Raw genomic sequence first — 11,031 nt, forward strand, 5'->3', positions numbered from 1 at the left:
ACTCAAAATTATACAATAAAACATTATAAACTCAAATCATAGTCAATGTTACATAATAAAAACATTACAAACTTAAACATACATTGAAAAATTAAAATTAAGCACGCCAAAATCAAACGAAAAGCAATAATATAGAAATGAACCTTATGAGATACAAAGACAACAATTAAATAATGTGAAAAATTATTCATTGTTCCGCCAAGATAGTCAAAATATGGACTATAATCTAATATAATGTAATATTTTTTTTTCCATGAATGTTATATTTTTTCTCTAGTGATGTAATCTTTATGTTACTACATGCAATATGATTTTTTAATTTATCGAGTTTTAATTATTTATATAGTATTATTGCCATGTAATTAATGAGTAGTTTTATTTAAAATATTAATTAGATATAATAATTGTGATGATTTTGATAAATTAATATAATAATAAAAATATTCAATTTATTTTAAAAAATAATATAATAATAAATAATATTTTTTTTTGTGTAGTTTTTAGTGTTGTAGTTAGAGTGAAAATAATTTTTGATATCAAATTTAATGTTGGTGTGATACCAAATTTAGTGTCAAGATTAGAGATGCTCTAACAAAAGTTCAAATATTTTTGTTAACTACTTCAATCAATTTCACTCATTTTAAAGAAAAAACTAGAATATTATTTATAGGGAAATCATAATCTATTACACTACAAATTTTGTTATTATTTTAAATTTATTCGACCATGCCATATATATTTTGTGGCACGACACCGAGTCATATTTTAATTCGATTCCCGTTACATAAAATAGTCATATTTATGACAATTTTTTTTATTTCTTTTGTTAAAAAAAAAACCAAAGCCCTAATAGGCTGACTGAGCCTTGCAGCACAGAGGTTCGGGGCCGGTTAGTTGCGGAAGCGAGCGAGGGCTGAGGGGTTCTCCCATCCCATCGTAGTTCATAAAAGAGGAATAAAATAAAAAAGAAAAAAAGAAAGAATATAATAGAGTGATGAGAGGTTCCATAAACCTGATACTGCCGCCGATATCTTCACCCCCATTCATATCCCTCAATCGACTCTCTCACCTATATTCTTCTCCCTCTCCCTCTTCCTCTGGTAAGCTTCTCCTTATACTCTCTCTATCTCTTTCTCTCTCTAACACACACTTACACATATCTATATGTCTAAAAAGTTTCCGCTTCTCTATCTCGTTCTTACATGACCGGGAATCCTCTTATTTGCTCTGTTTCGGCTTTGATTCTGTTTGGGCACTGAGAAAATAAAAGAGTGAATAAGAGAAACTGAAGTTTAATAAGTACTGCTGCTTTGTTGAAAACAATGAGGGTCTGGATTCCTCAATTTGCTGCATGCATTTTTTGTAAAGAAAGATTTTAGCTTTGATTATATATTTTTGGACGGAGTGGTTGCTAGTGATTTTATGAGCACATAGTATTGTTAGAAATATGTAGTATATATTTTTCCCAATTTGTATATTTGTTTTGTTATATATCATTTTGGAGCTTTTTATTTTAGTCAATTTAATGTGGTGGTATGTAAACTAGACAGATTTGTTGAAGGCGGCATCTAAAAAACTCGTACTTGCAACTAAGACACAACCACTATCGACCATGGCAACTGTAAGTTAATTCAATTTGCCGAACCTTCTCAGTTTTTGGATTATCTTATTTCTCTTGATTTGTGTCAGTTTTTTAAGATTCCAAAAGAATAGGCCTGACTTGATTCACTATGGAGGTGATCATTGGGATGTTTCTGAAATTTATTTGGATATTCTTGATATAGGATGAAGAAAGAGTTGGAAATGTGAAGCGGCAGTTGGGCAAACTGTTTGAAAAATCGCTTAGAGCTATAGTCCCAGATGAGCCAGATGTAGAGCCGTTGATCGCTCCCTGCACTGGAAAATTTGGCGACTATCAGTGGTAAGTAGCAAGCATTTAACACATAAACATCTTCTTCAGCACTCTTACCGGACATATTTGTGAATTTGGATTTTTCCATGTATACATTTCTAAGTTTTGAATTCTAAATTGAGATTTCTTTCTTTGGAAAAGCAATAACGCTATGGGCCTATGGTCTAAAATAAAAGCCAAAGGGACTGAATTTAGGGGTCCTCCATCAGTTGGACAGGTAACCATACTGATTTTTGTATATTTTTTAATCTTTTGAACTTAGATTAATTCTGGCTGGTTGTGGAACTTCACCGTGCTTTAATGCTTAAGATGGATAATTTGTTTGTTATTCCTTAATATAGGCCATCATGAAAAATCTTCCGCCATCAGAAATTGTAGAATCATGCTCTGTAGCTGGACCAGGATTTGTGAATGTTGTATTATCAAAGAGCTGGATAGCTAAGGTATCCTTTTGAATTTTATATGTGATCGAAACTTTACCTGAGCTTTTAGAAGAATCACACTTTGTTAATTTTGTTTTATTAATATGAAAAATATTTTTTTATTTTGTACTTTTATCTTGTTATATGTTTATGGCGAGTGGCGACTGATTATAGTTCTGTCATGTGTGGAGTAGTTACTGTAAAATGCTGTTGCTGCAGATCATACAAAATATGCTGCGTGATGGTATTGAAACGTGGGCACCACAACTTCCAGTCAAAAGGGCTGTGGTTGACTTTTCATCACCAAATATAGCAAAAGAAATGCATGTTGGCCACCTAAGGTCTACTATTATTGGGGATGCGCTAGCCCGTATGCTTGAGTTTTCAAATGTTGATGTCCTAAGGCGGAACCATGTTGGTGACTGGGGAACACAGGTAGATGGTAGTTTTTTGTAAATAGTATATTGACATCGATTGTTATAAAACTTGAGGAAAGTGTTTCTTGCGTTATATTTCTTCATGAATTGTTTCCTGCTTTTTATATATGGCATCATCTTATAGTATAACATGAGGTACTGTGTGTCCATGTATGTGAATATATGTATATCCACTTACATGGAAACATAATTACAGATGTAATATTACATGGTTGGATGATGTTGGCTAATTGCAGGCAGCAACAGCTTGCTGTTGTCCGCTGTGCTCTTTATTAGTACCATAGTGATCGAGATGTAATTACTCACATGTTATTACATGTTTAGAGATAATTGTAAATTGGCTGAAGGCAACATTGGTTTGCTGTTGTGCGTTGTCTGTTATGTACTTTATCACTACTAGCTTTGTAACATTCTAGGCGTTCATGGTCAAAGAACTGATTTAGTTATCTGTTGTAATTCTACTACTTTCATCATTCACTTTTTTTTTTTAATTATTATTTTAGTGCAGCAAATTATGTAATCTCTATAGAGAGAAATTTTCTCATTTGTTTGTACTGGTTACATATGGATCAAGAGTATTCATTTTTTTTAATAAGAAATATTCTGTCAATTACAGTTCGGTATGTTGATTGAATTCCTTTTTGAGAAGTATCCAAACCTGGATGATGTCAGTGAAACAGCCATTGGAGACCTGCAGGTTTGTGAAATTTACACTAAACATTTATGTACTTTTTTTTTCTCTTTAGTTCTTGAAAACATGCTCTTTTTTTTGGTGGGGTAGGAGTTGATATTTTGTGTTTCGAATTAGAATTAATCAATTGAGATTATTTGTCTTGACTAGAATAACTCCACTGTATAGAACTTAAGAGATGCTATGTTTTTTGGATGTAATGATGACAGTGATAATGAGTTTAATTGTTTTAGTGTCCAGCTTTAGGAGAGAGATATATTGAAAAGAAAGACTAAACTAGTACCAGATTTTAAAATATGCTTGTGAAATGATCTGACTATACTACTTCAAAGTCAGCATATATCTTGGACTAAGGGTAAATTTGAGCAAAATCATCTTTGACATTTATGCTTGTCTTTGTTAGTGAAGTAGCATATATATGGTGGCTAATTACGCTTCTGATGAGCAGTGTTTCATTGGCATTTTATTCAATTTTATTTTTTAAAAAGAAATTAAAAAATTGTATGGTTGCTGCTGAATTCATTTTGATGCTCACTTGCTGCTGTAAATTAATAATAAAATGCCATATTAATTAATTGAAAGTTTGCAGACTTTCTATAAGGCTTCAAAAAAGAGGTTTGATGATGATGCTGCTTTTAAGGCAAGGGCACAGCAGGCAGTAGTTAAGCTTCAGGTAAGTTATTATTATTTTTTGTAGAAGATCCATGTAAAGCCGATCTCATTTGCTTTAACTTTGAAGTTTTCAATTCTTGGTTTTTGTTTTGTTTGTTGAAATTTCTACTTCTACGTGTTCAATTTTATATACACAGGGTGGTGAGTCTGAGTACCGGAAGGCATGGTCAAAAATATGTGAAATCAGCCGGAAAGAGTTTGATAAGGTGTATCAACGTCTTGGAGTTGAATTGGAAGAAAAGGTAGTTTTAGCTTTACACTTTCTGCACATAGAAATTTTGGAGGCGAATTGACTACTTTGTTGCCAACTTAATGTTTATTACTGTGGCAGTTACTAGCACATTCTAGCATTGTAGTAGTAAATTATGTGGTTGCTATTACAGTTTGAAAATTTTGAGAACATTAAGTTTTAGATTTTGTAGTGCAAACTTTTGTAATTTAAGGAATTTTTTTCCCCAACTCTTTATATACTGAGAGTGCATTGAATTTGCTTCTGTATCATCATTGACTTTCTATTTTGACAGGGAGAAAGTTTTTACAATCCATATATTCCAGGCATCATAAAGGAATTGAGCGATCTAGGATTAGTTCAGGAAAGTGAGGGTGCTCGTGTGATCTTTATTGAAGGGGTTAACATTCCCCTTATTGTGGTGAAGAGTGACGGTGGTTTCAACTATGCTTCAACTGATCTCACAGCTCTCTGGTTAGTTGTAATTGTTTGTTGTTTATTTGATGTTTTTGTTAACATTTCAATTTGATTAGTCCAAATGCTTTAATCATCCACTTTTTTTTTTCACTTAATCTGTCTTCTTGTATTCGTATAATCCAGTTATATTCTTGCATTTAGAATATGTTGTTAATATGTAAATAAAGTGCGAGAAGTGCTAACACCACTTTATTTTTCACTCACTCTTATTTGAATGCTTGACATGTGGAATTTATTAAAGTATTTTTATTTTAATAATATTAAAAGTAATTATTAAAATCCACATGTTCAGCAATCAGATAAGAGAGGGTAAAAAGAGTGCAAAATGGAGTGTATTTAGCATTTCTCATAAAGTGCTGTACTTTGTGATTGTGCATGTTGATGCAATGCTACTCAGTGTGTGGACTTTGTGATTGTGATGTTTTATATTGGAATTGAGATATCCACAATTTTCTTTTATTATGCTGAAATGTGTGGTAAGCTTATGTTTGACATTGCTTATTGCAATGCATAGGTATCGACTTAATGAAGAGAAAGCAGAGTGGATTGTGTATGTCACTGATGTTGGTCAGCAGCAACACTTTGATATGTTTTTCAAGGTACGTACATAGTATCAAAATTTACCATTGTATCCCCTGTTGGTGGTCCTTTATCAGTTCTTTAGTTGACAGTCTCTTTATTATAGTTCTTTTTGTTAGATAGCTGGTCTTTTTTCTTTAACATATAATTTAGCTTTTAATTCACTGCTTGCCTGTTCGATAGTAACTGTTCAAGGGTTGAGTGTGCTTAGACTCCAATCAGATACTTGACCCTGCTCTCTATGACATAGAATAATGCTAGTTTTGCAATAGAGATTGACCGTCAAATATGCTCTTGGTTTTCTGTTCCAGGCTGCGAAACGTGCAGGTTGGCTTCCTGCTGATGATAGCAATTATCCAAAAGTTAGTCATGTTGGTTTTGGTCTGGTTCTTGGAGAAGATGGCAAACGATTTAGAACTCGGAGCTCTGAGGTTGTTCGATTAGTTGATTTACTTGATGAAGCCAAGAGCCGCAGTAAAACATCACTTATTGAGCGTGGTATGCACTTTTAAGAACCTATGTTCAAGTACCTACTGATATGGCATAGTTATTTGTATCTTGCTTCCAACATTTACTTTATGTTCATGATTGAGAATGTTGCCCATGTCTTTTCTGTTTCTCCTTGAGTAATTATTCCTTATCTGTCAAACTTCTTTCATGTTAATCAGGCAAGGCTGAAGAGTGGACTGAACAGGAGCTTGAGCAAACAGCTGAGGCTGTTGGTTATGGTGCAGTCAAGTAAGTGATCAGTACTTGAATGAATTTTTTGTTTATGAAATGATTTAAAAGTTTCCAGTACAGTGAGCTGTGATTTTTATCTAAAGCTTGTACAGTTCCAAGATTTAGTTATATATTTTATTCAATATATTGGTCATTGGTGCAAATTATTCTGTTTCTCATTTAATATGTGGTCGTATTTGGCAGGTACGCCGACCTGAAGAATAACAGGCTAACCAATTATACATTTGATTTTGATCAGATGTTAAGTGATAAGGTGTGGTGACCTTTGTTGTATTTTTCTTTTCTCAATATACCACACAAAGATTGAAAAAAGAAAAAATTAATTAAATTTGTTAATCATTTGTGAACATTGTTGTATTTTACGTTTTCCACTTGATAGTTACTTCTTTCTTCTTCAAAGCATCATGCAGTTAGTAACACCTAGATCACTAATGGTATCTTTTCTTTGTGTTAAAAATGTCTGAGCAGGGCAATACTGCTGTCTACTTGCTATATGCTCATGCTAGGATCTGTTCAATCATTAGGAAGTCTGGCAAAGACACAGAGGAATTAAAGAAAGTAAGTTTTTTTTTTCTTTGGTAATTGTAATTGCTAAACCTTATGTAGCAATCTCTGCTCAACTGCATTATTTCAGATTAACTTTTGTATTCACATTCTGAGTAATCTTGATCTTAAACATTAGTTGCATCTGTTGGTAGCCTGGTGGAAGCTCAATATATTTTTTGTGAACAAAGATTAAATCAAATCACTTCACACTAGATAAAATTCTTGTATCTGTGCTGATTATGATGTGGAGAAAGGTTCAATTTTTTAATATTTTTTATATCTACTTGTTTGAAACAGACAGGAGTGATTGTTTTGGACCATGCTGGTGAGCGTGAATTGGGCCTTCATTTGCTACAATTTTCTGAGGTAAGTGCATCCTGATGGGGGAATTTGATTGTTGCCCTTTAATCTTTTTCGTTCTTTAGCTACTGGGATATGTGTGGTTGCATGAGTAACGGACATACTTGCCCTGTAATTTTCAGGTTGTTGAAGAAGCGTGCACCAATCTCTTGCCAAACGTTCTGTGTGAATATCTTTATAACTTGTCAGAAATCTACACCAAGAAATTTTATTCCAATTGTCAGGTATGGTCCATCTTACGCTGATTCATAAACAATATGCTATTATGTTATTGCTCAAAATTGTAAACCTTCTGAAACATACACACCTATACTAATTATATTGATACAACTCGACTAGGTGGTTGGATCTGCCGAAGAAACAAGCAGACTCTTGCTTTGTGAAGCAACAGCCATAGTGATGAGAAAATGCTTTCATTTGCTCGGAATCGAGCCCGTTTACAAGATTTGATTTTTGTACGAATCTAATTTATATATACATCTAAGTTGATAGGGACAATTATTTTCTCATACTTCATATGAAATTTGTAACCTTATTTGAGCGAAAAAAAGTTTTGCCCTTACGGCAATGTTTCTCATAGTCCGGATGTGGCTTTTTTCGTAGTTTAGTATTTCATAGCTGGGTATGGAGCCTGATGCCAAATGCTAGTGTCAACCCACAATTATCCGTGGTTTTGGCCATTATAGTAATTAGCTATTATATAGCTCGTGTATGGTGACATGGTTATTTGAGTTACTGCACTGAAGTAGTATTGTTCCAACTTACAACATCCAGTGATTGCAAATTTCTTAAAATTAGTCCTACATTGCAAGCTTCTTGTACAACAGTGGTTGCACACTAAAGAGTGTTCGAATGTTTACAAGCCGTAAGCATTCGTTAAGATGTAACTTGCATTGTTCTGTGAAAGTCTGTTGGTTTTTTGGTTCGGTTTTGAGTGTAGGCGATTTTTGAAAACTAAAATCATAGATTGGCTGTCAAAAAATGGTTTTTTTTCTTATCCAAATAAAGGATCAACAAAAAAGAGATTTATTAGGGGTTGATTGGTTTTCGTTTGTAAAACGGTTTTTTAGATTGAGTAGCGAGTGAATTTAAAATAAAATAAAATTTAATGTGTAAAAATATATATATATTTTTTAAATGTCAGTGGTTCAATCCATCGTAATACCAAAGAAAGCACCCCAAAATTGTCATATGCTCCCTCCTATTTATTGCGCAAACTTTGTCCGTATTTTGTTATTTTTTAAAATATGGATTGTTTTACAAATAGATCAGTTCCAAAGACGATAATTAGTAAAAGATGTGTTTTTCAACTCTTTACATCATAAATCACTATTTGACTATTGCTCAATCATATTCAGTATCATCTACACAAGTCTTTTTCTCAACTACTCCTCAATTTTGTAAGAAAATGATCAATAAATTAATGTATATCAAGTATAATTGTAAATGTCAATAAAATCGACGGCCAAATCAAACATAAACTTTTTTTTTTAGGCCGGACTCGAGATGGTAAACCAGATTTGATTTTCTTTTTAATTATATCTTTCAAAATATATTATATGCTATATCCTCAAAAGACGTGCTCTCAACTTTCATTATTTTTGGGATAAGTATAGCAGTAGTGTAGTAGATATAGAGGGTTATCATGTTGGAAGTTGGAACTGCAATCCATCTGCCACCTCATCTTAAACCATAAATAGTTTCCAGAAAACGTCCCAACAAAATTAGACTACCTCTATCCGAAAAATTTGTACATACCAAGTGATCATATCTTAACCCAGTCCCAAACAACTAGGCATAGCACACTCTTCTTCATATTTTCACCCCCACAAAACCTATTTATGAATTGCAAATATATAATAAACAAACACAATATCACTCCATGAAATAAAAAGGGTACCAGCTTAACTACTCATTCTTTTTAAAGGGTATTGTTAAAAAGAGTTACATCATATAAAACTAGTAAAGAAACTGAAGAAAAGAGAGGAAACGATGCTCCGCATGACATAGTAAGGAAAAGTGCAAAATTTGAATTTGTTAAACGGACAAGGATAAAACCCTAATTAATTAAAGGTGCCTAGAATATAATAAAGATCCTCTTGTTGCCGATTTCTTTGATATAAGAGCCTTGGGATAGTGTAATTTGCTATCTAACCCCCCTCCATAGCTCTTGCATGACTTCATCATCATTTTTCTTCTGTAAGGTGAAACCTTTTTGGGAAGATCTTCAACATTTACAACACTTGCTAGAGATGTGAAAGACTGAGACTTGCCTTGATAATACTTGGATAATCCTCTTCTGCACATATTGAAAGAAAAAAAAACATTTAGTCCACCAAAATATATACACAGAAGAGTAATATACCCAACAAGAGTAGACCTTGGCTCAATCATCAGTCACATAATACTATAGTAGAAATATATACCTTATTGGGAGATGGACCATGAGCTCGGATAGTTCGTATAGGGGACCATTTGACGAAGAAAAGGATGATATTGATGTTGATGAACTTGATTTAGAAGAAGAAGAAGAAGCATCCTCTGCCAATTCTGACGAAGATGATGATTCAATGGAGTCTACTGATGAATTTTCTTGTGATGAATCCATAGATCTTGACTCAACAATATCCTTACAGCTTTCCATATTCACAACCCATCTGTCGTTTTCAGCTAATTTATTATCAACTCTTTGATCTTCTGAAATTATTTTCTCTGCTTCTTTATCCATTATGAACATTCAATATATATATATATATGTGCTTAGAAGAAAAACGAAGAACACGACCTTATAAAGTAGAAGAAGGAGAAGAAGAAGATGTTGATGAAGGAAAAAGAAAAAGTAGAGATCTTTGTAATGTATGATATTTGAAAGGTTCTATATTGGGGAGCATTTTATATATATATATATATATATATTTATATACTTGGACACGTTACATGCTTGTTATCTTCTAATATCATTTAATTATATTATATTTAGCGATAAAAGGACGTGGCTCAACATGTGATTGCTTATTATATCATTAAAGAAATGGATAACATTTTGGAGTACTTTATTATTGCGTTATTAATTAAGCCGATTTTGTTTTATTATTATATTAAAAAAAAAGCACTTTTTCCTTCTAAATTTGACATTATCACATATTCTTTGATTTACGGCCTAAAATGAATAGCTATTCTGTAGAGTAGTGGTACTATAGTGAGAAGATAAGGTCTAAATATTGAAGACATATCCAAATCTGAGTCACCATCTTCTCTTTTCTTTTGGAGGTAAAACTATGGTCCCTATCTTTGCCAACTTTGCCTCTTAAAGCCATGACAGCTTTGGCACATTTACATGTTTCGATGCACTACTCATCAAATTAATAATAAAAATTAAACAACTTAAAAATTAAAACAATTAGTGATGTGATATGGAACGTTTTGGTGGTCAAAAATGGAATTAATTAGTAGTTATAGGCTATATTAAACCTCTTATCGCCAAAGAGGAGATCAAAGTTGGAATCCTCCCTCCCTAATTTTAAAAATTAAAATCACATTAATTAGATTATGATCCAAACCAACTTTCAAAATAGTATATTTATGAACTTAGTCGCAATATATCCATCCTTTTTTCATTTTTATTTGAGTTTTAATACGATCTTATGCCATTTGTTTACGCACATATTTCTTATCTAAGTATGGGTAAAATGAAAAATGATGAGTCAAGTTTAAATTCATGTCAGATTCTTGTCAAGCCGTTTTATATTCTTTTAATCCTAAAATAGTAATGGTACAAAAATTTCAATTTGTCTAGATCTTTACACCATAATTGAAATGGGTGCAAATCTTGGGCCACTAAATAAAATAAAAGTTGAGACAACATATATAATATGGGAGGATTTTCGGGCGCACCTTCACATAAAGTGAGATATCGGTTTACTCGTTAAAGTATTTTTGAGGTTTTTTATTATGATTATATATAT

The 11,031-nt window shown here is 32.5% G+C and overlaps 2 protein-coding genes across 3 annotated transcripts; one reads left to right on the forward strand and one right to left on the reverse strand.

The window, feature by feature from the left end:
- Nucleotides 1-864: 864 nt before the first annotated feature.
- LOC133797130 (arginine--tRNA ligase, chloroplastic/mitochondrial-like) lies at nt 865-7,645 on the forward strand. Of its 2 annotated transcripts, none has more exons than XM_062234937.1 (18): nt 865-1,100; nt 1,551-1,621; nt 1,785-1,921; nt 2,054-2,129; nt 2,254-2,355; nt 2,554-2,769; nt 3,388-3,468; nt 4,052-4,135; nt 4,272-4,376; nt 4,659-4,837; nt 5,355-5,439; nt 5,731-5,917; nt 6,088-6,157; nt 6,344-6,413; nt 6,629-6,718; nt 7,004-7,072; nt 7,189-7,290; nt 7,406-7,645. In XM_062234937.1, exons 1-18 carry the CDS (start codon nt 995-997, stop codon nt 7,514-7,516), a joined length of 1,941 nt encoding a protein of 646 aa, XP_062090921.1. In that variant the 5' UTR covers nt 865-994; the 3' UTR covers nt 7,517-7,645. The 2 variants fall into 2 exon arrangements, with proteins under 2 accessions (XP_062090921.1, XP_062090922.1); XM_062234938.1 differs by having other exon boundaries at nt 940-1,100; nt 1,547-1,621.
- Nucleotides 7,646-8,949: 1,304 nt separating this feature from the next.
- LOC133797131 (protein OXIDATIVE STRESS 3-like) lies at nt 8,950-9,939 on the reverse strand. The gene is made up of 2 exons (XM_062234939.1): nt 9,493-9,939; nt 8,950-9,365 (listed from the first exon to the last, which is right to left on the reverse strand). Exons 1-2 carry the CDS (start codon nt 9,801-9,803, stop codon nt 9,134-9,136), a joined length of 543 nt encoding a protein of 180 aa, XP_062090923.1. The 5' UTR covers nt 9,804-9,939; the 3' UTR covers nt 8,950-9,133.
- Between the last annotated feature and the right edge of the window lie 1,092 nt (nt 9,940-11,031).

The sequence above is a fragment of the Humulus lupulus genome, chromosome 8, assembly GCF_963169125.1.
Source record: "Humulus lupulus chromosome 8, drHumLupu1.1, whole genome shotgun sequence".
In the NCBI taxonomy this organism is placed as follows: Eukaryota; Viridiplantae; Streptophyta; class Magnoliopsida; order Rosales; family Cannabaceae; genus Humulus; species Humulus lupulus.